Raw genomic sequence first — 26,896 nt, 5'->3', positions numbered from 1 at the left:
GCCACGTGGATTCTTTGTACGTCTCGCCGACAGGAATAAACATCTCTCCGGGAAGAAGAAGGGCGGGGTGTATGTTTCATGATTAACGACTCATGGTGTAATTGTAACAATATACAGGAACTCAAGTCCTTTTGTTCACCTGACATAGAATTCCTCAAAATCAAATGCCGACCGTATTATGTCCCAAGAGAATTCTCCTCGGTTATTTTCACAGCCATGTATATCCCCCCTCAAGCCGAAACTACGACGGCCATCAAGGAACTTCACTGGATTTTATGCAAACTAGAAACCATATATCCTGAAGATGCATTTATTGTAGCTAGGGATTTTAACAAAGCAAATTTGAGCACAAGGCTACCTAAATTCCATCAACATATTGACTGTGGTTCACGTGCTGGCAAAACTCTGGATCACTGCTACTCTTACTTCCGTGATGCATACAAGGCCCTCCCCCACCCTCCTTTTGGCAAATCAGACCAAGACTACATTTTGCTCCTCCCTTCCTATAGGCTGAAACTCAAACAGAATGTACCCGTGTTAAGAACTATTCAAAGCTGGTCCAATTGGAAAATCCACGCTTCAAGATTATTTTGATTAAGTTGACATGTTCCGGGTAGCCTCAGATAATAATATTGATGTATGATTCGGTGAGTGAGTTTATAAGGAAGTGCATAGGAGATGTTGTACACACCATGACTATTAAAACGTAGCCAAACCAGAAATCGTGGATAGATGGCAGCATTTACACAAAACTGAATGCGCTCAATATTGAAACCACCGTATTTAACCATGGAAAGGTGACTGGTGACTTATGGCCAAATACAAACATTGTAGTTATTCCCTCCGTAAGGCAATTAAACAGGCAAACCGTCAGTACAGAGACAAAGTGGAGTCACAATTCAACAGCTCAGACACGAGACGTATTTGGCAGTGTCTACAGACAATCAAGGACTACAAAAAGAAAACCAGCCACATCACGGACACAGACGTCTTGCTTCCAGACAAACTAAACACCTTCTTTGCCCGCTTTGAGGATACTACAGTGCCACCAATGCGGCCCGCTACCAAGGACTGTGGGCTCTCCTTCTCCGTGGTCGACGTGAGTAAGACATTTAAAAGTGTTAACTCTCGCAAGGCAGTCGGCCCAGATGGTATTCCAAGCGGCGTCCTCAGAGCATGCGCAGACCAGCTGGCTGGTGTGTTTACGAACATTTTCAATCCCTCCCCATCAGTCTGCTATCACCACATGCTTCAAGTTGGCCACCCTTATTCCTGTACCCAAGAAGGCAAAGGTAAGTTAACTAAATTACTCTTGCCCTGTAGCACTTCTAGTCAAAGACCATATCACCTCCACCTTACCTGTCACCCTAGACCCACTTCAATTTGCTTACCACCTCAATAGGTCCACAGACAAATCAATGGCCATAACACTGCACAATGCCCTATCCCATCTAGACGAGAGGAATACCTATGTAAGAATGCTGTTCATTGACTATAGCTCAGCATTCAACCCCATAGCACTCTCCAAGCTCATCATTAAACTAGAGGCCCTGGGCCTCAACCCCGCCCTGTGCATTCGGGACCTGGACTTCCTGACGGGCCGCCCCCAGGTGGTGAAGGTAAGAAACAACTTCTCCACTTTTCTGATCCTCAACACTGGGGCCCCACAAGGGTGCATGCTCATCCCCCTCCTGTACTCCCTGTTCACCCATGACTGCGTGGCACGCCTCCAACTCAATCATCAAGTTTGTAGACGACACAACAGTAGTAGGCTTGATTACCGACAATGATGAGACAGCTTACAAGGAGGAGGTGAGGGCACACTTGAGTGTGGTGTCAGCAAAACAACCTCTCACTCAAAGTCAACAAAACAAAGGAGATCGTCGTGGACTTTAGGAAACAGCAGAGGGAGCACCCCCTATTCACATCGATGGAACAGTGTTGGAGAAGGTGGAAAGTTTTAAGTTCCTCAGCGTACACATCATGGACAAACTGAAATGGTCCACCCACACAGGCAGTGTGATGAAGCAGACGCAACAGCGCCTCATCAACCTCAGGAGGCTTAAGAAATTTGTCTTGTCACCTAAAACCCTCACAAACTTTCATAGATGCACAGCTAATTCACCGGGGGCAAACTACCTTCCCTCCAGGACACCTACAGCACCCGATGTTACAGGAGGCCAAAGAGAGCATAAAGGACAACAACCATCCGAGCCACTACTTGTTCACCCGGCTACCATCCAGAAGGCGAGGTCAGTACAGCTGGAGAGACTGAAAGACTGAAAAACAGCTTTTTCTCAAGGCCATCAGACTGTTAAACAGCCATCACTAACACAGAGAGGCTGCTGCTAAATGGATCAATAAATGGACTTTAATAATGTCTACATATCTTGCATTACTCATCTCATATGTATATACAGCTGAAGTTGGAAGTTTCATTAAAACTCATTTTTCAACCACTGCACAAATTTCTTGTTAACGAACTATAGTTTTGTCAAGTCGGTTAGGACATCTACTTTGTGCATGATAAAAGTAATTTTTCCAACAATTGTTTACAGACAGATTATTTTATTGTTTCACAATTCCAGTGGGTCAGAGGTACATGCACTAAGTTGACTGTGCCTTTTAACAGCTTGGAAAATTCCAGGAAATTATTTGAGACAATTGGCGGTGTACGTGTGGATGTATTTCAAGGCATACCTTCAAACTCAGTGCCTCTTTGCTTGACATCATGGGAAAATCAAAAGAAATCAGCCAAGACCTCAGAAATGTTTTTGTATACTTCCACAAGTCTGGTTCATCCTTGGGAACAATTTCCAAAAACCTGAAGGTACCACGTTCATCTGTACAAACAATAGTACGCAAGTATAAACACCATGGGACCATGCAGCTGTTATACCGCTCAGGAAGGTGAAGCGTTATGTCTCCTAGAGATGAACGTACTTTGGTGTGAAAAGTGCAAATCAATCCCAAAACAACAGCAAAGGACCTTGTGAAGATGCTGGAAGAAACAGGTACAAAAAATATCTATATCCAGAGTAAAACAAGTCCTTTATCGACATAACCTGAAAGGCCACTCAGCAAGGAAGAAGCCACTGCTCCAGAACCGCCATAAAAAAGCCAGACTACGGTTTGCAACTGCACATGGGGACAAAGGTTGTACTTTTTGGAGAAATGTCCTCTGGTCTGATGAAACAAAAATAGAACTGTTTGGCCATAATGACCGTCGTTATGTTTGGAGGAAAAGGGGGAGCCTTGCAAGCCGAAGAACACCATCCCAACCATGAAGCACGGGAGTGGCAGCATCATTTTGTGTGGGTGCTTGGCTGCAGGAGGGACTGGTGCACCTCACAGAGTAGATGGCATCATGAGGTAGGAAAATTACGTGGATATATTGAAGCAACATCTCAAGACATCAGTCAGGAAGTTAAAGCTTGGTCGCAAATGGGTCTTCCAAATGGACATTGACCCCAAGCATACTTCCAAAGTTGTGGCAAAATGGCTTAAGGAACACAAAGTCAAGGTATTGGAGTGGCCATCACAAAGCCCTGACCTCAATCCCATATAAAATGTGTGGGCAGAACTGAAAAAGCCTGTGCCAGCAAGGAGGCCTACAAACCTGACTCAGTTACACCAGCTCTGTCAGGAGGAATGGGCCAAAATTCACCCAACTTATTGTGGGAAGCTTGTGGAAGGCTACCCGAAACGTTTGACCCAAGTTAAACAATTTAATGGCAATGCTACCAAATACTAATTGAGTGTATGTAAACTTCTGACCCACTAGGAATGTGATGAAATACATAAAAGAAAGAATAAATAAAATCTCTCTACTATTATTCTGGCATTTCACATTCTTAAAATTAAGTGGTGATCCTAACTGACCTATGAAAGGGCATTTTTTACTAGGATTAAATGTCAGGAATTGTGAAATTGAGTTTCAGCGTATTTGGCTAAGGTGTATGTAAACTTCTGACTTCAACTGTACTGTATTTTATACCATCTATTGCATCTTGCCTATGCCGCTCTGTCATTGCTCGTGTATATATTCTTATTCCATTCCTTTACTTAAATTTGTGTGCATTAGGTAGTTGTTAAGGAACTGTTAGATTACATGTTAGATATTACTGCACTGTCAGAACTAGAAGCACAAGCAACTCACTACACTCTCAATAACATCTGATAGCCATGTGTATGTGACCAATAATATTTGATTTGATAGTATCGATTCATGTATATTGAAAAAAATACACAACATTTGGAGGTTTTCAATTGACAGCGACAATATAATAGTATCAATCTAGCTGAATAACTGAATTGATTTGGTAAAGTGTAACAGAGTAAAAAGTAAGTTATTTCCTTTAGACATTGCTTGAGTAAGAAGGCAAGTACAGCCCACAGAGAGTAACTAGAAAAGTACTAATTCATCAGTGGACTTAAGTACCTGGAATGCGTTACAACCCACCTCTGCCCGCGGGCCGCCAGTTAGGCAATCCTGCAATAGGGTATTCTATTCTCCTTGACGTAGCAATTGTGGTCCATTACTTGATTTTGTATGTATGTATTCATGTTTGATGACAATTATTATTAATAAATAAAACATATTATAAATGGTGTTATATTGTCTGTCTCAGTGAAGCTGATCTATCATAGACAGACTAAACCTTGAGGAATTTTTTACTTCAGCAGGACAAATGAGATGGGAGTGGTATCTTTGCTTTGCTCCACTTTTTTCCCCCAAGCTAGCTTACTGGTGTCTCCTGCCTTTGTTTATGACCGTTGGAAGTGGTTTCTAGTGTTCGTCCGGCCGTCACTATGCCAGACTTGAAATGTGAGAGTTTAGTTTGCTGCTCAGGTTCTTTCCCTTTTGAATTTTATTTTCTCCCTTTCAAAAAAATCAGCAGTTTGTAAACCATGTGGTGAGCCAGCACATTGCTTACAGGGCTGACCGATGCAGTGGCAGGAAATGCATGTCTAAACCAAGTCTCCTTGCCTCGCGTGCTGTCCGTTGACGTTTCTCAACAGCTAGGGGGGAGTGTTTTCAACAACCCTGATTGAAAACACATGTTGGTCTTTTTAGTATGATTCACTCCTTTAAAACAGCATTTTCCAGAACCCTTGCAAGGCACAAAAAAAGTTTGATAATGGAGCTAGTGAGTTTGGTGTTTCCTGCTGTTGTCAAAGACAACGTAGTTTTTTTTTCATATCCCCATCGGAATAACAACATTGGTTGTGGAGATGGAAGCATCCCTTTATGATCTTGATTGAAGGAAGCCTTGTGGAGCCAGTCTTCTCTGATCAGCTAAAAGCTGATGACATCAACTTCTCTGCTATGCTTCTCTGACAACTTCTGGGTCTCTTGTGTCCTCCCTCCCTGCTCAGCATTGGTATGTGTCACACTAAAGTAGATTTCTCAATGAGAGATATAGTCCACATCAGAGAGTTTTAGCATGAAGATATGAGTAGGGGTGGGTGAGTGATAGCTGGAGCTTGTAAGGAGGGGTGTTGTGTGTTGGGAGGGGTAGAGTGAGTGAGAGGGAGATTGTAGTCTACTGTTGAGCCGGTTTAAAATTCTAGAAAGAGATGTGGTTGTCAGAGGAGGCCTTGAACACACTCATTCATGTCCCATTCATTCATGTCCCACTCTCAGATGAAGAGCAGAAGGCTATGATGAGACTGTGTGATGTCACAGAGGAGGATATGAACCAGACAAATGATAGCCGGCAGCCGCAAATTAACTTACTCTCTGACCAAACAAGAATTTTCTGTCCAATTAGTAGGCCTGTATTCTGTTAGGTATAGTAATATAACCCAAAAAGGAATGCCTGTTATACTCCCCTGGCTGTGATGTCATACCTCCCAGCATACATCACACCTGGGGCCACATTCGCTGTGGTATCCTTGTTTACTCCTTAACAGTCATTAACAGCCCTCTTTTTCATCAGAATTAGTTAGTTTGCCCTCAAAGTTAGTTCTCATGTTATTATCATTACACGTGGTAATGTAGGCATTTATACATTCATTCAGAGTAATAAAAAAAACTCCTGAGATCTAACTTAGTTTTTCTCAATTCTTCAATCTGCACCGTAATCCGTAAAGTATGTAGTACTGTTTTGTTTTGACTGAAATGAACAGTACCAATGCCAAGAAAACTCCCCTTGTCCCCTTGTGTTGCTTGAACCCTTAAACCTATCCTCAAGTCATTCATGTGAGTGACGTGTACATGATGTAACTGGCTGTCTCCAGCAGCAGAGACTACAATATACAGACCCCTTTATCCACATTTTGTTACGTTAGTTTAATTCTAAAAATGGATTTAAAAATATATATACATATATCATCAATCGACACATAATACCCCATAATTACAAAGAGAAAACAAGTTTACAATTTCTGCATGTTGATATAAAAAAAAAACTGAAATACCTTATTTACATAAGTATTCAGACCCTTTTCTATGAGATTCGGTGCATCCTGTTTCCATTGACCATCTTGAGATGCTTCTACATCTTGATTGGAGTCCACCTGTGGTAAATTCAATTTATTGGACATGATTTGTAAAGGCACACACCTGTCTATATAAGGTCCCACAGTTAACAATGCAAAAACCAAGCCATGAGGTCGAAGGAATTGTCCGTAGAGCTCCGAGACAGGATTGTGTCGAGGCACAGATCTGGGGAAGGGTACCAAAGTACAGAGATATCCTTGATGAAAACCTGCTCAAGACCTCAGACTGGAGCGATGGTTCACCTTCCAACAGGACAACGACACTAAGCACACATCCAAGACAATGCAGGAGTGGCTTCAGGACAAGTCTCAATGTCCTTGAGTGGCCCAGCCAAAGCCCGGACTTGAACCCGCTCAAACATCTCTGGAGAGACCTGAAAATAGCTGTGCAGCAACGCTCCCCATCCAACCTGACAGAGCTTGAGAGTATCTGCAGAGAAGAAGGGGAGAAACTCCACAAATACAGGTGTGCCAAGCTTGTAGCGTCATACCCAAGAAGACTGTAATCACTGCAAAAGGTGCTTCAACAAAGTGCTGAGTAAAGGGTCTGAATACTTATGTGAATGTGATATTTCAAACATGTTTTTGCTTTGTCATTATGAGGTATTGTGTGTAGATTGAGGGAGAAAAAACAATTTTGTCAAATTTAGAATAAGGCTGTAATGTAACAAAATGTGGGAAAAGTCAAGGGGTCTGAATACTTTCCTAATGCTCTGTATTCCCTTCAGTCAGATGTTTTTTCTCATCTGAGACAGCAGCTCTGATTACAGGCCACAGACAGGGTGTTGGAGCGATGGTGAAGAGAGACAGAGTCAGTCAGGGTGTGGCTCCCCGCTAGACGCATGGGAACAATTACAGCATGTGGGGTATTATTTTCTCTCTCCCTCTCTCTCTAAGGAGGATCTGTGAAATGAGGCATCTGCCTCTTTAGCCAGACAGATAGTCGTCATGTGTAGTCACTCAGAAGTCTTTTTCCTCTGCTTTCTCTTTGTTCCACAGAGGAAGGTATGCTGTGGTTGCAAGTATGATTTACCAAGCGCTTCCCTAATTGCCATTTACAGGACTGGTGTCCTTGGCTCCTTGCTGATCTTGTCTTTTTCTCCTATTTCTGCACCAGTCTGTTCTTCTCATACTGTAGCTTTTATTGGGTTTAATTAGTAGAAACAGCTCAGTACATTTTCATTTCATGGGGTGGGTATTATTGGGTCGATCTATCGGAATATGGAGGTGAATGATTTAGTTAAAACTAAATTAAGATGTACATTACATAGGGATTTTTATTTGAAGAGCTTTAATAGATGATTAACTTAATAAACATGTTTAAATCTTGTTTATTGGGAAATATATAGCACATGGTGTGATTTGAATAGTCCTTGGAGTATTAGGTGGAGCATTAGTTTCTGGAGAGATGAAGGGTTGCAGATTATAGGAAAGGATACAGGATAATTATGGATATTGAATCGGGAGGTGCAGGAAGTAACAAGGTTGACAGTAAAATAGGAGTATATGACTTCCAAGCAGGTAGGGTTTAATATGATGGTAAAGTGGATAGTCATTCATGTAATTAGTATGGTCAGTAGGCTGTTGATTAACCATGGTTGCAATAATGAGAGGAAGATGGGCACAAGAGAGGTGTGGATATAACATTAGAGTACTTTAAGATAAGATCAGTGACGATAATTAACAAGGTATAGAAGGTGCTTTTTACTCTGCGAATAAAATGTTCTTTACCTCCTTGACACCCATCATATGTCTTTGCCAAACATCCCTTTGGATCCACAGCATTGGAGCACAACCATAACCTTTCTCTCACCTCAAGCCTCTTCACTGCTCACTCTTCTCTGTTTGCTCTGGCCTCACCCACCAACAGACTTATGGTTCCTTTCACTGACAGCCATTTGCAGTGTGGCTATAGCTTTGCATTGAGTTAATTTATGCAGCTGCGTGTAGACTGCGTATTCCCATAGGACAGTACACGGGGTCAAGAACTCTGCTGTTACTGGTCCAAAACCATAGTGCTGACTGTGATAGCAACATTATTGCACGAGTCTTGCAAGGGATTACAAGGGATACCAAGAAAGCTTTACAGCTAACTTTACTGGCATTTTTTATGTATTATTTATTTATTTTTTACCCGTTTTTCTCCCCAATTTCGTGGTATCCAATTGGTTGTTAGTCTTGTCCCATCGCTGCAACTCCCTTACGGACTCGAGATAGGTGAAGGTCGAGAGTCCCGCGTCCCCCGAAACACAACTCAGCCAAGCCACACTGCCTCTTGACACAATGCCTGCTTAACCCAGATGCCAGCCGCACAAATGTGTCGGAGGAAACACCGTACACCTGACAACCTTGTCAGCGTGCATTGCGCCCGACCTGCCACAGGAGTTGCTAGTGCGCAATGGGACAAGAACATCCCTGCCGGCCAAACCCTCCCCTAACCGGGATGACGCAGGGCTAATTGTGCGTTACCCCATGGGTCTCCCGGTCACGGCCTGCTGCGACAGAGCCTGGACTCGAACCAGCATCTCTAGTGGCACAGGTAGTTGAAGGTCCACTTAGACCGCTGCACCACTCGGGAGGCCCAACTTTACTGGCTTTTAAGTTGTAGTAAGACCACTAGTAAGACAGGTTTGAGAGAAAAGGCCCCTTCTCTCTGTGAGTCAAATACAGGCCCTTCTAAACAAGCCCATCTATAAATCCAAACTGTACTTTGGAGAAGACGCCACCAGTGTTTCCTATTGCATGGGCCTTGTGATGTGATGGTCCAGTAGTAATTTTCCACCAGTGCAGGAAGCGGAATGCTCCAAACAGACAGTGTCGACATCACCAGCCCCACTAGCCATTCAGATCCCTGCTTGCTGCCCACATCATAAACCTAGTTGATTCTAACTCTGGTCTGTCTCTGTGTAGAAGACGTAAAACAAAAACAGAAATCTAGTATTTGTGAGGTCTGTCTATTCTCCAAAACAATGTGAAGAAATCCCCCCCCCCCCCATCTATTCTCCCCAGTTCTGACACTGACAATCCACTCTAGGCTCGTAAATTTAATGTAATAGGAAATGAACATTCCTCTTTAATCTAGGAGCACTGTTGTTCTCTTTGACTCCAGGACACGTAGCATATGTAGCCTAGCTACCCCATCGAGAAATGCCATCTGTTGAGTGTATTTCTAATAATTGGCGAAGCCAGTCCTTCTAGGAATTGCTGAATTGTACAAAATGTACAACCCCCCCCTGCAGTGATGTTGTTTTGTATGATAGCATGTGTTTAACTCCCTGCGTTGTTGACATACTGTTTTCAGATGGAGCTTCTGGATAAGTTCCCTGTGGAAGGAGGGCAGAAAGACCCCAAGCGCAGAATCATCCCTTTTCTACCAGGTAAGAGTTAAAACACACTGCTAATGGCTGACACTCCCAGCTCATTTGATGCTGTAAGGATGGATGGATGGTAGGCCCCTTACTTGCCCTGGATGGTTGGAGCTGTCTGGCTAATGTTGTCCGAGGCTTGGAGCAGGTGTAGGTTTTTTATAAAACATACAAATCATCCAACAATATGCCTGGCTCAAAGTAAATAAATGGATAAAAAAAATGAATTTAAATGACTGAAGATCAGTCTGACTAGCCCACTAGAGCTCAGAAAAACCCTAACTAACCCATGCAGAGACTGGCTGCCATCTTCCTCCCCCCAGGAAGCTCTACACCTGAGCATTTATAACCTGACAGAGACCAGGTGACAAGAAACACTTGTAATTGAACGCATTTTGTCAACCTAGGCCAATAAACACTTAGCAAAGTAACAACTTTACAGCTTAGATACTATAGCCTGTACAGTACAGAAATGTACAGAATACTTTTAAAGAGCTCGACTAGAGAGGAAACCCCCCCCCCCAATTAGTAATTGAGTGTCATCTTAATGAGCAGACCATGGTCACCTGCACACTTGGTGGCCACACCCATCCACATGCTACAAGACAGATCTCACACAAACTTTTGTAAGTACTGCTTTAGACGAGCAACATAACTAATACACCTTCTGATTTACTTCTCCTGTCTTCTATCATTTAGATTTAAGGTTTAGAAATGTAAACTAGGTCAAACGGGTAACACACTCAACCAAGATGTATTGATTTGGTGATGTGCCCAAGCAATTATATCACCATGTATACTGTGAAATGGGACTTGGAAGGATACACAGAGTTCACTTTCTAACAGGTGTCATTATGCCTAAGCATCCAAATCAACAAAGCAGCAGAGTTAAGAGAATTAAGAAAGTACGAGCTGCTACATTAAAGTACGAGCTGCTACATTGCACTCTGCAATACACCAATGGAATCCACACCCCTCATGAGCACAGTTTTGTTTTTGTCTATAAACTGATTGGCAAAGTAAATTGCTACTCATTTTATTTCCTCCAATACTCTCCATCAAACACTTTAAGCACAAGGTGACAGATTGAATTAACACTTGGCTCACTTATTAGCAACTCTTGAAACAAAGCCTTTAGTGTCTCATGCGAGTTATCCATGTGAGGTTTAGGTGTGAAGGCCTCGCCTCGAAAAAGCCCTACCACTGGCCCCTGCTGGGTTTGGTAAGGGGGTGTGTGTGGATGGTAGCAAGGTACTAGGTGAGCTGTCGGTCTGGAACTCATTGTGGGGGTCGCACACAGGGTCAAGGGACATCAGGTGCTCAGCTGTGTTTGTTTAATAAACTCTGAAAGGAGAGAGAGAACGAGAGAGGATAACAGCGTAAGAGGGAACAACACAGACAAGGGATACTAGACCATATCACTCCCACGTTGATTAATATACTGTTATAAATATATGCTCATACAGTAGTGAAGAAAGATGATTTCCGAGTACTCTTAACCACGTTTAGTTTCGTTCTCTGTAATAAACTCCCACTAGTTCCAGTCACACAGAGTACATATGTGGCGACCTGGGAAAACCAGTCACATGGTGGATAGATTTTTTTCCAACTTCTCATTGTTCTGAAAACTACAAAATTGTCCCCAATCCAGAGCTGTTTAAATCACTGAAATACAGTATGTTTACATTAGAAACCAAGTTGAGCTTTTAAAGTGAGAAAATCATTCAAAGATTATTTTATTCTAATTCAATTGAGGCATGAGAGAAACACCAACACTCAAGCTTGATTGTCACTATTTATTTTTTAAACAGCAACTGCTGGTGAAAATTTGCATTACAGTGCCTTCAGAAAGTATGCATACCCCTCGACTTATACCACTTGGTTGTGTTACAGCCTGAATTCAAAATTTATTAAATATACAGTTGAAGTCGGAAGTTTACATACACCTTAGCCAAATACATTTAAACTCAGTTTTTCACAATTCCTGACATTTAATCCAAGTAAAAAGTACCTGTTTTAGGTCAGTTAGGATCACCACTTTATTTTAAGAATGTGAACTGTCAGAATAATAATAGAGAACGATTTATTTCATATTTTATTTCTTTCATCACATTCCCAGTGGATCAGAAGTTTACATACACTCAATTATTATTTGGTAGCATTGCCTTTAAATTGTTTAACTTCGGTCAAGTAGACATCCTAACTGACTTGCCAAAACTATAGTTTGTTAACAAGAAATGTGTGGAGTGGTTGAAAAAAGGAGATTTAATGACTCCAACCTTAGTGTATGTAAACGTCTGACTTCAATTGTATATATTTTTTTCTCACCCATCCACACACACATACACAACCCCATAATAACGAAGTCAAAATGTTTAGACATTTTTGCAAATGTATTTAAAATGAAATACGGAAATCTCAATTGCATAAGTATTTACAAGCTTGAGTCAATACTTTGTAGAAGCACCATTGGCAGCAATTACAACTGTGAATATTTCTGGGTAAGTCTACAAGAGCTGGATTGTGCAACATTTGCCCATTATTTTATTTTCCAAATTCTTATTGCTAAACAACTATTTTCAGGTCTTGCGATAGATTTAAGTCAAAACTGTTACTCAACTACTCAGGGACATTCATTGTCTTCTTGGTACTCATTAATGTGTTGTATTGGATTTGCCACAAACATAAAACTTTGAATTCTGGAAAAAAAATTGACACATTTTTTTGTAGTATTACTTTAGTGCCTTATTACAAACAGGATACATGTTATGGAATATTTTCATTCTGTACAGGCTTCCTTTCACTCTGTCCATTAGATTATTATTGTGGAGTAACTACAATGTTGATTAATCCTCAGTTGTTTTCTCCTATTGCAAACTGTTTTAAAGTCACCATTGGCCTCCAAGCAATTTCCTTCCTCTTCAGCAACTGAGTTAGGAAGGACACCTGTATCTTTGTAGTGACTGGGTGTGTTGATACACTAGCCAGAGAACACTAAGGCACTGCATCGCAGTTGCTAGCTGTGCAACACAAATGGCTCTCGACCTTTGCCTCTCCCGAGTCGGTACGGGAGTTGCAGCGATGAGACAAGACTGTAACTACCAATTGGATACCATGAAATTGGGGAGAAAAACGGGTTTTGATACCCTTCCCCAGATCTGTGCTTCGACACAATCCTGTCCCAGTGCCCTACGGACAATTCCTTTGACTTCATGGCTTGGTCTTTGCTCTGACATGTACTGTCAACTGTGGGACCTTATATGGACAGGTGTGTGCCTTTCCAAATCAATTGAATTTACCACGGTTAGACTCCAATCAAGTTGTAGACACATCTCATGGATGATCAATGGAAACAGGATGCGCCAGAGCTTATTTTAGAGTCTCATAGCAAAGGGTCTGAATACTCATGCAAATAAGGTGTTTTTTATTTGTAATACATTAGCAAACATTTCTAAAAACCTGTTTTCCCTTTGTGATTATGGGGTATTGTGTGAAGATTGATGAGGATTTTTACATTTAAAAAAATCAATTTTAGAATAAGGCTGTAATGTAACAAAATGTGGAAAAAGTCAAGGGGTCTGAATACTTTCCTAATGCACTGTAGCTATGTAGAGAGGTAAGTAAAATAGTACAGTACCAGTGTGTAAAAGAGCAAATCAATTTACTGGGTACTAGAGTCATGTGTTAACTGCGACCTGATCTTGTTTGAAGGCCTAGATGGCAGTGGGCAGGAAGGATTTACTTCATTTTGAGGTACATTTATTTTATTCTGACAAACACAAGTAGATCTTTAAACACACAAACTACCTAGGTCATCATTCCTAAAAGTTTACTGACAATTCCATAATTTTAGCTAATTGATTGTGATTATTAAAGTCCACTGTATTTCTCGCTGTGTTTGTCAGCCTTTACAACAAAAAAATAACTTTTAAAAAATCATGAAAAATTCACGTGAAAATTTTGAATATGTTGTCGGACACGTGGTGTTTCACGTTAATTTCTCACGTCACCCCTCAAATAAAAAAAATGCATAATAAAACTCTCCACATTTATTTTTCACATGATTATTTTCACCACTTCCAGCTACATATGTTCTCCCATCCAGGGACCGACCCTTTTTAGCTGCAGAGGCAATCCAGAACTGGTTTGTAGGATGCTATGTTGCTGGAATAATAACCTAGTCAGTGAAACATTTAGGCTAGCTAGGAGCTTTTCGTCAAACTGCAAGCCTGTCACTCCCACAACACTAACATTGACCTATCTTGAACAAATACAAAGTAGATGCAGGTAGTCTGATCTCTATAAAGTCTGGCTAACTAATGCAGTTGTGTACTTAGCTAGCTTACCTTAATTCTATTGGAAGATGATCTCTCCATGACGAGGTGATATAATTGGATTCCTCACTATTGTTGACCATCTTTGGGACCACTCATAAAATAATAATTGAATGCTGGTAATTCAGAGTGTATTAGCTAGCTAAATCTGCTATTTATCTGCTAATTGCTATTTATATGAGAAGTCAGTTTATATCAGCTTCAAAGATGATTGATGACTGAGAAAGCAGGAACTGGAAGACTTCATGCACTAGGCTACTATTGGATGACATGAGCCCAATCTGAATTCTCACCCCCTCAACGATTTAAAAGCAGTGGATTGGTGTAAGAATTGGTAGACATTTCATCAACACCTATCTAATACTATTACATCTTTGAGGTGAATGAAGGCAAATGGAAAAGGCATCACAAGAAATGGAATGTGGCTCAAAAAAGGACTAAAGATGACCAAAGCTGCCTCGCTTCCAACAAGTTTACGATGATATCAATTGCTTGCTACTTACAATCTAAATAACCAGCCTGATTTCATTGATCCGTAGCATGTTATCTTGAGTGGGCCAAGTCAGCTGCAACACTCACACGAGGAAGTTTGAGCTAGTGTTTTCGCATTGGATTGGTCATGCTAGCTAACATGTCAACCTTGGAAATGAACCATTTCCCTGTAGTAATCATAAAATATTTTTTTACTGAACAGAAATACACTGCTCAAAAAAATAAAGGGAACACTTAAACAACACAATGTAACTCCAAGTCAATCACACTTCTGTGAAATCAAACTGCCACTTAGGAAGCAACACTGATTGACAATACATTTCACATGCTGTTGTGCAAATGGAATAGACAACAGGTGGAAATTTATAGGCAATTAGCAAGACACCCTCAATAAAGGAGTGGTTCTGCAGGTGATAACCACAGACCACTTCTCAGTTCCTATGCTTCCTGGCTGATGTTTTGGTCACTTTTGAATGCTGGCGGTGCTTTCACTCTAGTGGTAGCATGAGACGGAGTCTACAACCCACACAAGTGGCTCAGGTAGTGCAGCTCATCCAGGATGGCACATCAATGCGAGCTGTGGCAAGAAGGTTTGCTGTGTCTGTCAGCATAGTTTCCAGGGCTACCAGGAGACAGGCCAGTATATCAGGAGACGTGGAGGAGGCCATAGGAGGGCAACAACCCAGCAGCAGGACCGCTACCTCCACCTTTGTGCAAGGAGGAGCAGGAGGAGCACTGCCAGAGCCCTGCAAAATGACCTCCAGCAGGCCACAAATGTGCATTTGTCTGCTCAAACGGTCAGAAACAGACTCCATGAGGGTGGTATGAGGGCCCGACGTCCACAGGTGGGGGTTGTGCTTACAGCCCAACAGTTTGTCATTTGCCAGAGAACACCAAGATTGGCAAATTCGCCACTCTTCACAGATGAAAGCCGGTTCACACTGAGCACATGTGACAGTCTGGAGACGCTGTGGAGAACGTTCTGCTGCCTGCAACATCCTCCAGCATGACCGGTTTTGCGGTGGGTCAGTCATGGTGTAGGGTGGCATTTATTTGGGGGGCCGCACAGCCCTCCATGTGCTCGCCAGAGGTAGCCTGACTGCCATTAGGTACGAGATGAAATAATCAGACCCCTTGTGAGACCATATGCTGGTGCGGTAGGCCCTGGGTTCCTCCTAATGCAAGACAATGCTAGACCTCATGTGGCTGGAGTGTGTCAGCAGTTCCTGTAAGAGGAAGGCATTGATGCTATGGACTGGCCCGCCCGTTCCCCAGACCTGAATCCAATTGAGCACATCTGGGACATCATGTCTCGCTCCATCCACCAACGCCACGTTGCACCACAGACTGTCCAGGAGTTGGCGGATGCTTTAGTCCAGGTCTGGGAGGAGATCCCTCAGGAGACCATCCACCACCTTATCAGGAGCATGCCCAGGCGTTGTAGGGAGGTCATACAGGCACGTGGAGGCCACACACACTACTGAGCCTCATTTTGACTTGTTTTAAGTAGGTAAATTTGATTTCCATTGAAAATTTTTGTGTGATTTTGTTGTCAGCACATTCAACTATGTAAAGAAAAACGTATTAAATAAGAATATTTCATTCATTCAGACCTAAGATGTGTTATTTTAGTGTTCCCCTTTATTTTTTTGAGCAGTGTATAAAACGCAACATGTAAAGTTTTGGTCCAGTGTTTCATGAGCTGAAAAGGGCCCAGACATGTTCTATATGCACGGGAAGCTTATTTCGCTCAAAAAATGTGCTTACATCCTTGTTAGTAAGCATTTCTCCTTCACCAAGATAATCCATCCACGGGACAGGTGTGGCATATCAAGACGCTGATTAAACAGCATGATCATTACACAGGTGCACCTTGTGGTGTGGATAAAAAAAATCCCACAAAATGTGCAGTTGTGTCACAGCACAATATCACAGATGTCTCAAGTTGAAGGAGTGTGTAATTGGCACGCTGACTGCAGGAATGTCCACCAGAGCTGTTGCCAGATAATTTTTTGTTAAATTCTCTACCATAAGCCGCATCCAATGTAGTTTTAGAGAACTTAGTGGTATGTCCAACCGGCCTCACAACCACATGTAACCACGCCAGCCCAGAACCTCCACATCCAGCTGCTTCACCTGCGGGAAGGTTTGAGACCGACAGCTGATGAAACTGGGTTTGCACAACTGAGGAATTTCTGCACAAAACTGTCAGAAACCACACGAGGGAAGCTCATCTGCATGCTGGTCATCCTCTCCAGGGTCTTGACCTGACTACAGTCCAGCATTATAAACAACTTCAGTGGGCAAATGCTCACATTCGATGGCCACTGGCACACAGGAAAAGTGTGTTCATCACAGATGACTCCCAGTTTCAACTGTACCAGGCATATGGCGTGTAAGGCATTGTGTGGGCGAGCGGTTTGTTGACGTTGTGAACGGAGTGCCCCATGGTGGCAGGTATGGTATGTGGAGGCATAAGCTACGGAGAGTGAACAGAATTGCATTTATCAATGCTAATTTTAATGCACAGAGATGCCATGATGAGATCCTGAGGCCCATTGTCGTGCCATTCATCTGCCGCCATCACCTCATGTTTCATCATGTTAATTCACGGCCCCATGTCTCAAGGATCTGTACACAATTCCTGGAAGCTGAAAATGTCCCAGTTCTTCATTGGCCTGCATGCTCACCAGACAGGTCACCCATTGAGCATGTTTGGGATGCTCTGTATCAACTTGTATGGCAGCATGTTCCAGTTCCCGCCAATATCCAGTAATTTTGCAGCCATTGAAAAGTGGGACAACATTACACCATCAACAGCCTGATGAACTCTGTGAAGGAGATGTGTCACACTGCATTAGGCAAATGGTGGTCACGCCAGACACTGACTGGTTTTCTGAATCACTCCCCTACTTTTGCATGTCTGCGACCAGATGCATATCTTCATTACCAGTGATGTGAAATCTATAGATTAGGGCGTAATTAATTTATTTAAATTACTGATTTCCATATATCTTTGAAATTGTTGAATTTATATTTTTGTTCAGTGTACATTAATAAATGGTTTAAAGCAGGGTTCCGCAACTGGCATCCTACGGGTTGAATTTGGCCACCCAAGTGCTAAGCAAAACATAACATTTATTAGTTGTTGGACATAAGACTAATAACACCAGCATGATTTTAATGTAGGAAATCTGTTCCACAGTATACCCACACATATCTACAGTATGCGACTGTATACAAATGTAAGCAAGGTTTGAAATTGTTTTAGTCAAATATATCAGTTTTGCGGTCTACAAATTAAATGTTATTGCAGTGCTGTCAGAAAATATTCTGATCGCTTGACTTTTTTCCAAATGTTGTTACATTAAATCCTTATTCTAAAATGGATTAAGTCAATCAATTTCTTCAGCAATCTACACACAATATTCCATAATGACAAAGTGAAAACTAGTTTTGGGGCATTTTTGCAAATGTATTAACAAAAACTTAAAGATTCGGCCCCTGACCATCTGCTCAAGAACATATCTGCCTGTGGCTGAATCTAGTTGAGGATTCCTGGTTTAAAGTATTCAAAAATGTTCCAAAACTAAAATGTAGAATTTCTTATTTTTCCCAAAAATGAACGGTGCCGACATTGGAATGGTTATCATATGCCGCATCACATCAACATCTAGGCCTGCTGTTTTGAGTCGTTGGTCTCCCTTGAATGAAATGTCATTGAAGTGGGCAGGTCAAAATTATTTCAGGTGGTTCCCATTTGAACTCCTATGTCTAAATCCTCCCCTCTCCGCACACTCGTCTTTCAGAACGGGACCGGAAAGACATTCTGTTAGTCTTTGACAACCTGCTATGCGAAGCCTTCCAGCAGGGTCTAGTAGCCTCGGATTAACTTCTGCTGCTCTTTGAGAACTGTGGCATAGCCTGATTTGCACAGCAAAGTTCTGTCTGCACTCACGACTACATGGTCAGGGAAACAGTTGCAGAACAAATGGCAAATCTGGTCGACTCAGACCAAACCAACAAGACACGAAAGTGGTTTTCCTGTCAGGACTTAGTTTTTACTTCAAGGCCTCTCATTTTGTTTTCACTTCTTTGGCCTCTTAGGATCAGAAAAGTCATTCTGTGGCATCTACAAAATGTCTGCTTAGTGTTCTAGCCCCCCCCCCCCCCTCACTGTGGTTATGATTCGGCATACAAGTCAGCAGTCGACTCTTCAATGTTGTGAATGAGATCAATTGAATCAATGTTGACAGAGGATTTAATGATGAATGTTTGTATATCCAGGCTGTCTGACGACCTCAGTGACTGTCACAGCACGGAGCTATGTCAGCTTCCACACAGCTTAATTTATTCATACCAGGAGCCAAGGCAAATTTGCTCTTAACTTCAAAATATCAGCTACACAAATGGCGCCATGGAACTGAATAATTCCATGGAACTGCATAAATTGTCTCTATTAAGAACCTATATTTATGTAACACTTGTGTAGCCTATGTCATTTGGTCATGCCTCCCCTAAAGAGAATAACAAAGTATTTTGTACTTAAGTGCTGTTTACCGGTAAACAAAGCAGGCCATTCTACAGCAATATGGGAAGTGGCTGTATGTTATCAGTCAGCATCTGGAACCCCTGTAATTACTTAACACACATACCATCTACCCTCTCCACAGACATGCCTCTTTCCAGCACTCAGCCCCAAACGCAATTCATTAGCCCAGGGGTTCACAAGCTTTTTTGCGACTCGGGACCCCTTTTGTGATAGCAAATTCATCAGGAACCCACTTAAAATCATAACACAACTCTGACTTGTGTGCGATTTAAAAATAGCATACAAGGAGTTACACTGTGACTGCTGCAGCGCGTGGCCGGACTAACCAAGTCTCAGGCCTTGGGAAAGAATATTAAAAGAAAAGAAAAGTCCTAGTCTTCGTGTCAGAGAATTTTGCAGTTCATGGTAATGTCTCAATTCTACACATTTTGCCATGGGACAGCAAGACAATTTAGCAGTTAAAGCTTAAATTAGCGCAACATTGTTTGGGGGGGGGGGGGGGGGATTGTGCATCTAAGGGTAGCCTCTAGTGTAGATTAACAATATTACATTGTATTGTACCCTCTAAACTTGTTCTACAGACCCCTTGGCCAAATTTGTATAATCTGTTGTTGCCAACAACACATTTTTAAAAGACACTATTTCACATGACAGTTTCCTGTGGCTACCCTGGGTAGGTATTGTGTTGAGTAGAGGACTTGAGATAAGTTGCTCTCTGGGCAATAAAAGTTGTTTTATACCTCGCTAGCCGTCACAGATTTGCCATGAAGTTTGCCTATCTGGCCCAGCCTTGACTCTGAACTGTAACAGCCATTTTATTTTGCCCTAAAAATAGACCGTTCATCGAATGCACCCATGATCATGTGGAACATACAAAGAGGGCAGTGTTGAGTCGATTTTCCCCTTGACCCCAGAGAACTTGGAAGTGTCAAGAAAGCTTTCTATTTGAGGACTGAGAGTGAGAATAGTGGTCAACTTTCAAGTCTCCTGACTCAGTTTTAATAAACTGTTCTGGGAAAGTGTCTGGACTGTCAGCAAGCCAAAGTAGAGAAAATATAATTCACACCTTTAAGAGGAGAGAAGATGGGGGGGGGGGGTGCCTGTAGCTGATGTCAATGGTGTGCTATCAGCCAGATGGAAACCACATCTTTTGTGTTTGATACCATTCCAATTACTCCATTCCAGCCATTATTATGAGCCGTCGTCTCTATTTTATACACTCGTCAGCAACAGATGTGGCTGAAATAACCAAAAGCACTAATTAGAAGGGATGCCCACATACGTATGGTACGTGTGTGCTAGCGCGCGCACATGTATGTACAGTGCATTCGGAAAGTATTCAGACCCCTTCCCTTTTTCCACTGAAATAATTTCCCCCCCCTCATGTACACACAATACCCCATAATGACAAAGTGAAAACAGGTTTAGAAAGTTTTGAAAATGTATTAAAAATAAAAACACTTACCTTATTTACGTAAATATTCAGAACATTTGCTATGAGACTCAATTGAGCTTAGGTGCATCCTGTTTCCATTGATCATCCTTGAGATATATTTTTACAACTTGGAGTAAATTCAATATATTTGACATGATTTGGAAAAGCAAACACCTGTCTAGTTAATGGTCCCACCGTTGACAGTGCATGTCAGAGCAAAAACCAAGCCATTAGGTCAAAATAATTGTCCGTAGAGCTCTGAGACAGGATTGTGTGGAAGCACAGATCTGAGGAAGGGTACCAAAACATTTCTGCAGCATTGAAGGTTCCCCAAGAACACAGTGGCCTCCATCATTCTTAAATGGAAGAGGTTTGGAACCACCAAGACTCTTCCTTGAGCTGGCCGCCCAGCCAAACTTAGCAATCGGGGGAGAAGGTCCTTGGTCAAGGAGCAGACCATGAACCCGATGGTCACTCTGACAGAGCTCCAGAGTTCCTCTTTGGAGATGAAAGGACAACCATCTCTGCAGCACTCCACCAATCAGGTCTTTATGGTAGAGTGGCCAGAACTCTACCATTATGGTAGAGTGGCCAGAACAAAACCACTCCTCAGTAAAAGGCACATGACAGCCCACTTAAATGACTCAGGCCATGAGAAACAAGATTCTCTGGTCTGATGAAACTACATGAGATTTTTGGTTCACCGTGTCTTTGTGAGACGCAGAGTAGGTGAACGGCTGATCTCCGTATGTGTGGTTCCCACCGTGAAGCATGGAGGTGGTGGTGTGATGGTGTGGGGGTGCTTTTCTGGTGACACTGTCAGTGATTTATTTAGAATTCAAGGCACACTTAACCAACATGGCTACCACAGCATTCTGCAGCGATACGCCATCCCATCTGGTTTGCGCTTAGTGGGACTATCATTTGTTTTTCCAACAGGACAATGACCCAAAACACACCTCCAGGCTGTGTAAGGGCTATTTGACCAAGAAGGAGAGTGATGGAGTGCTGCATCAGATGACCTGGCCTCCACAATCACCCGACCTCATCCCAATTTTATTTTTTATTTAACCTTTATTTAACCAGGTAGGCTAGTTGAGAACAAGTTCTCATTTACAACTGCGACCTGGCCAAGATAAAGCATAGCAGTGTTAACAGACAACACAGAGTTACACATGGAGTAAACAATTAACAAGTCAATAACACAGTAGAAAAAAAAGAGAGTCTATATACATTGTGTGCAAAAGGCATGAGGAGGTAGGCGAATAATTACAATTTTGCAGATTAACACTGAAGTGATAAATGATCAGATGGTCATGTACAGGTAGAGATACTGGTGTGCAACAGAGCAGAAAAGTAAATCAATATAAACAGTATGGGGATGAGGTAGGTAAATTGGGTGGGCTATTTACCGATAGACTATGTACAGCTGCAGCGATCGGTTAGCGGCTCAGATAGCAGATGTTTGAAGTTGGTGAGGGAGATAAAAGTCTCCAACTTCAGCGATTTTTGCAATTCGTTCCAGTCACAGGCAGCAGAGAACTGGAACGAATGGCGGCCAAATGAGGTATTGGCTTTAGGGATGATCAGTGAGATACACCTGCTGGAGTGCGTGCTACGGGTGGGTGTTGCCATCGTGACCAGTGAACTGAGATAAGGCGGAGCTTTACCTAGCATAGACTTGTAGATGACCTGGAGCCAGTGGGTCTGGCGACGAATATGTAGCGAGGGCCAGCCGACTAGAGCATACAGGTCACAGTGGTGGGTGGTATAAGGTGCTTTAGTAACAAAACGGATGGCACTGTGATAAACTGCATCCAGTTTGCTGAGTAGAGTATTGGAAGCTATTTTGTAGATGACATCGCCGAAGTCGAGGATCGGTAGGATAGTCAGTTTTACTAGGGTAAGTTTGGCGGCGTGAGTGAAGGAGGCTTTGTTGCGGAATAGAAACCCGACTCTAGATTTTATTTTAGATTGGAGATGTTTGATATGAGTCTGGAAGGAGAGTTTACAGTATAGCCAGACACCTAGGTACTTATAGATGTCCACATATTCTAGGTCGGAACCATCCAGGGTGGTGATGCTAGTCGGGCGTGCGGGTGCAGGCAGCGAACGGTTGAAAAGCATGCATTTGGTTTTACTAGCGTTTAAGAGCAGTTGGAGGCCACGGAAGGAGTGTTGTATGGCGTTGAAGCTCGTTTGGAGGTTAGATAGCACAGTGTCCAAGGAAGGGCCGGAAGTATACAGAATGGTGTCGTCTGCGTAGAGGTGGATCAGGGAATCGCCCGCAGCAAGAGCAACATCATTGATATATACAGAGAAAAGAGTGGTTTGGGATGAGTTGGACCACAAAGTGAAGGAAAAGCAGCCAACAAGTGCTCAGCTTATGTGGGAACGCCTTCAAGACTGTTGGAAAAGCATTCCAGGTGAAGCTGGTTGAGAGAATGCCAAGCGTGGGCAAAGCTGTCATCAAGGCAAAGGGTGGCTACTTGAAGAATCTAAAATATATTTTGATTTGTTTAACACTTTTTTGGTTACTACATGATTCCATATGTGTTATTTCATAGTTTTGATATCTTCACTATTATTCAACCATGTAGAGATTATTCTGCAATGTAGAAAATATTAAAATAAAGAAAAACCCTGGAATGAATAGGTGTGTCCAAACTTTTTACTGGTACTGTGTGTATATATAGTAGTCTGTAGACTGAATGTCCCCCAGGCGGTTTATGCCACCAGTCATAGTATGTACAGACCAGGATGTGACAATTCCAAAAGGAAGGGCAGAAAGTGTATCAGCAAAACGCGAAACGCTGTCACCAGTGGCGGAGCTGTGGTGAACACAGTCGGTTCATTGCTCTTGCCTCATGAACTGCGCTCCACCCTGTGAGTGAGTCTGTCGTCACCACCTCGCTCGAAGACACTAACCCTAGGGAAGTGCCCGAAGCAAAGATGGAGAGGGTCTTCCAGTGACGGAGAGCCGAGAGACAGTCTGTGGTCAACTTACATCTTTTGATTGTGGTGCAGACGTGGACACGGGCAATGGAGCAGTTACCCAACGCTCAGTAGTCCTAGTGGTAGTACCAAGATGGACGCCATCAACCCCAGCACTAGGTGACACGTTTTGAGCGTGTCCGAGCGCCCCCCTGTTGAACAGGGAGAGGCACTGTCGGAATGATGTGATAAGGCTGTCAGAGAGTGTGGCCCAACGAGAGATAGAATCCATCTTGACCCGTAGGTATTCTATTCTCTGTGCTGGCACCAAACAACTCTTTCTGGTTTATCTTGAACCCTAGCTCGTTGAGGTGGGTTACAAGAGAAGCTGTGTCTCGTACCACTTGCTCCTGTGTCGGGGATCAAAGCATGTAATCGTCTATGTAAGCAGATACTCTTAGTCCCTTGATTCTCAGGGGTGCTAGAGCTGTCACTACACACTTGCTGAACATTTGGGTAGCGAATGTTAGCCCTAAGGGGACAGCGAGGTATTCGTAGGCTTTTCCTTGAAAGGCAAACCTGAGAACTCCTGCGTGTCGGCAGAGTACTTTGTACCCTCTACTTTTCCAACTAAGTTACAGCCTGAATTAAAAATGGATTACATTGAGATTTGTCTCTTCCCTACACACAATACCTAATGTTAAAGTGGAATTATGTGTAGATTTTCTTTTAAATGAAAAGCTTTGGTATTCAACCCCTTTGTTATGACAAGCCTAAATAAGTTCAGGAGTAAAAATGTGCTTAGCAAATCACAAGTTGCATGGACTCAATGTGTGCAATAGCTAGAGTTTTTAAATAACTACCTCATCTCTGTACCCCACACATAATGATCTGTAAACTCCTGCAGTTGAGCAGTTCATTTCAAAACAGATTCAACCGCAAAGACCAGGGATGTTTCCAATGCCTCGCAAAGGGCACCTATTGGTTTGCAACAAAGGCACTAAAGTAAAACTTTAAAAAAATGTGGCAAAGCAATTTAGTTTTAGTCCTGAACACCAAGTGTTATGTTTGGGGCAAATCCAATACATTACCAAGTACCATGCTGCGTATTTCCAAGCATAGTGGTGGCTGCATCATGTTATGGGTATGCTTGTAATCGTTAAGGACTGTGGAGTTTCAGGATAAAAACAACAATAAACTGAATGGAACTAAGCTCTGGCAAAATTGTAGACGTTCACCTGGTTGTCTGCTTTCCACCAGACACTGGGAGATGAATTCACCTTTCAGCAGGACAATAACCTAAAACAAAGACAAAGTAACACTGTAGTTGCTTACCAAAAAGGCAGTGAATGTTCTAGAGTGGCCGATTTACAGTTCACTTAAATCTGCTTGAAAATCTATGGCAAGACCTGAAAAAGGTTGTCTAGCAATGATCAACAAACAATTTTATAGAGCTTGAAGAATTTTGAAAAAAATAATGGACAAATGTTGTACAATCCAGGTGTGCAAAGCTCTTAGAGACTTACCCAGAAAGATTCACAGCTGTAACCGCTGCCAGGGGGGGTTGAATAGTTATCTAAATCAAGATAGTGGAAGAAAAATGCTGACATTTGTTTAAAAAAAATAATGTTTAAAAAAAGAGCAGTTGTGTCAAAAAGGGACAATTAAGTTCATTATAATAAAACGTCAAGGGTTGTGAATACTTAAAGGACTGTATATGAAAATAAGCGTTGTGCAGGTCGACTGAAGTGGACCAGTCACCTTGACAAACAGAGCGAGACCGCACATTGAGCGAAGGCATACGGAACGTGTACACTCAGAAAGCTGTTGAGGATCCGTAGAGCCAGAATGGGGTGTACCCCCCCCCCCCCCCATTTTTGGGGGAACCTGGAAGTACTGGGAGTAGAAGCCACAATGGCTCTATTCCGCTGGTATTATTCTGAAAGACCCTTTGCTTAATAGAAAGGATATCTCCTCTAGTATGCGCCCTGAGTCACCAGTTGCTGTTGTCATCAGGACCCCGTTGAAAGCGGGAGGCTTCATAGCAAACTGTATCCCTTTGTGACTGTTGACAAGACACAGGGGTGGACTGCACATGTGTGCAAATTCCCTTCTCTTGCAGCGAGTTGCCCACTAGTCAGATGACTCTTGCTCACCAGTGGTGCCGTAGCGCTCTTTTGTTGTATTTATTCTCTGTTCCCTCGGCAAGATGCTTTAATGCGACAGAGACTTTAATTAACAAGGGCAGCATTATATCACTGGGATTTGGGGATAGTTCATATTAGCAACAGAGCATTTGTCTTCCTGCCTCAGCTGCTGTGAAAGTGTTGAGGGGAGAGCTGTAGCACGGGGGGCACTTGGGTGTCAAGTTGACCATTGACCAGAACAAATGTGACCAACCTGATAAGAGCATATATATGCTCTTATCTAGCCCTGATTATAATAAAATAAAATAAAGCCCTACAAATCTTACTACTCCCATTCCCCCCACCCAAAATACCACCCAAACCCCATTCCCATCCAACCTTTCTGACCCTGTCAAACAAACTTGCCCTTTCTACAGGGCTTCAGGAGCATTAGAGAACTCTTCACAAGGAAGAGAGGTGAGAATGACGAGAGGTGGTGTGAGCCCTCTCTGTTTCCAACAGACGCTGTGATTGGTACTTCAGTTAAAAATATATCTTTCAAACGGAACTCTTTTTCGGAGGCCCATTTGTATCCATTTCTTGTTATTGTTGGTGACCTCAAACCCAGACCAGCCGGTGGCCATATCTGTGGCTGCGTGGTATGGACCATATATTTTAGATGTCATCCACTATATTTGATCATGAATTCATGACAAGACACAAGAAGGCAAAACTATTCACAGTGCACTTAACAACTGTAATTGTAGTTTCATAGTTGGGTTATGTATGAGGCCAGCCACTGTATTAGCCTGCTAGTAGATCTCCATTCTAAAGGAATGGACTACAGTTGTGGCCAAAAGTTTTGAGAATGACACAAATATTAATTTTCACAAAGTCTGCTGCCTCAGTTTGTATGATGGCAATTTGCATATACTCCAGAATGTTATGAAGAGTGATCAGATGAATTGCAATTAATTGCAAAGTCCCTCTTTGCCAAGCAAATTAACTGAATCCCCCCAAAAAATGTCACTGCATTTCAGCCCTGCCACAAAAGGACCAGCTGACCTCATGCCAGTGATTCTCTCGTTAACACAGGTGTGAGTGTTGACGAGGACAAGGCTGGAGATCACTCTGTCATGCTGATTGAGTTTGAA

General features: G+C 42.5%; 1 protein-coding gene across 2 annotated transcripts in view; it reads left to right on the top strand.

Moving 5' to 3' along the window:
- Positions 1-26,896, top strand: part of LOC139420799 (SH3 and PX domain-containing protein 2B-like) — an 84,708-nt gene that overhangs the window by 15,754 nt on the left and 42,058 nt on the right. For both annotated transcript variants that reach the window (XM_071171080.1, XM_071171079.1), the window contains exon 3: positions 9,806-9,881. In XM_071171080.1, the coding sequence (XP_071027181.1) occupies positions 9,806-9,881 (76 nt within the window). The remainder of the gene's footprint in view (positions 1-9,805; positions 9,882-26,896) is intronic.

This window comes from Oncorhynchus clarkii, chromosome 12 (genome assembly GCF_045791955.1).
Source record: "Oncorhynchus clarkii lewisi isolate Uvic-CL-2024 chromosome 12, UVic_Ocla_1.0, whole genome shotgun sequence".
Lineage (NCBI taxonomy): Eukaryota > Metazoa > Chordata > Actinopteri > Salmoniformes > Salmonidae > Oncorhynchus > Oncorhynchus clarkii.
The sequence above is the reverse complement of the archived record's forward strand: the minus strand, read 5'-3'. Positions and strand labels throughout refer to the sequence as shown.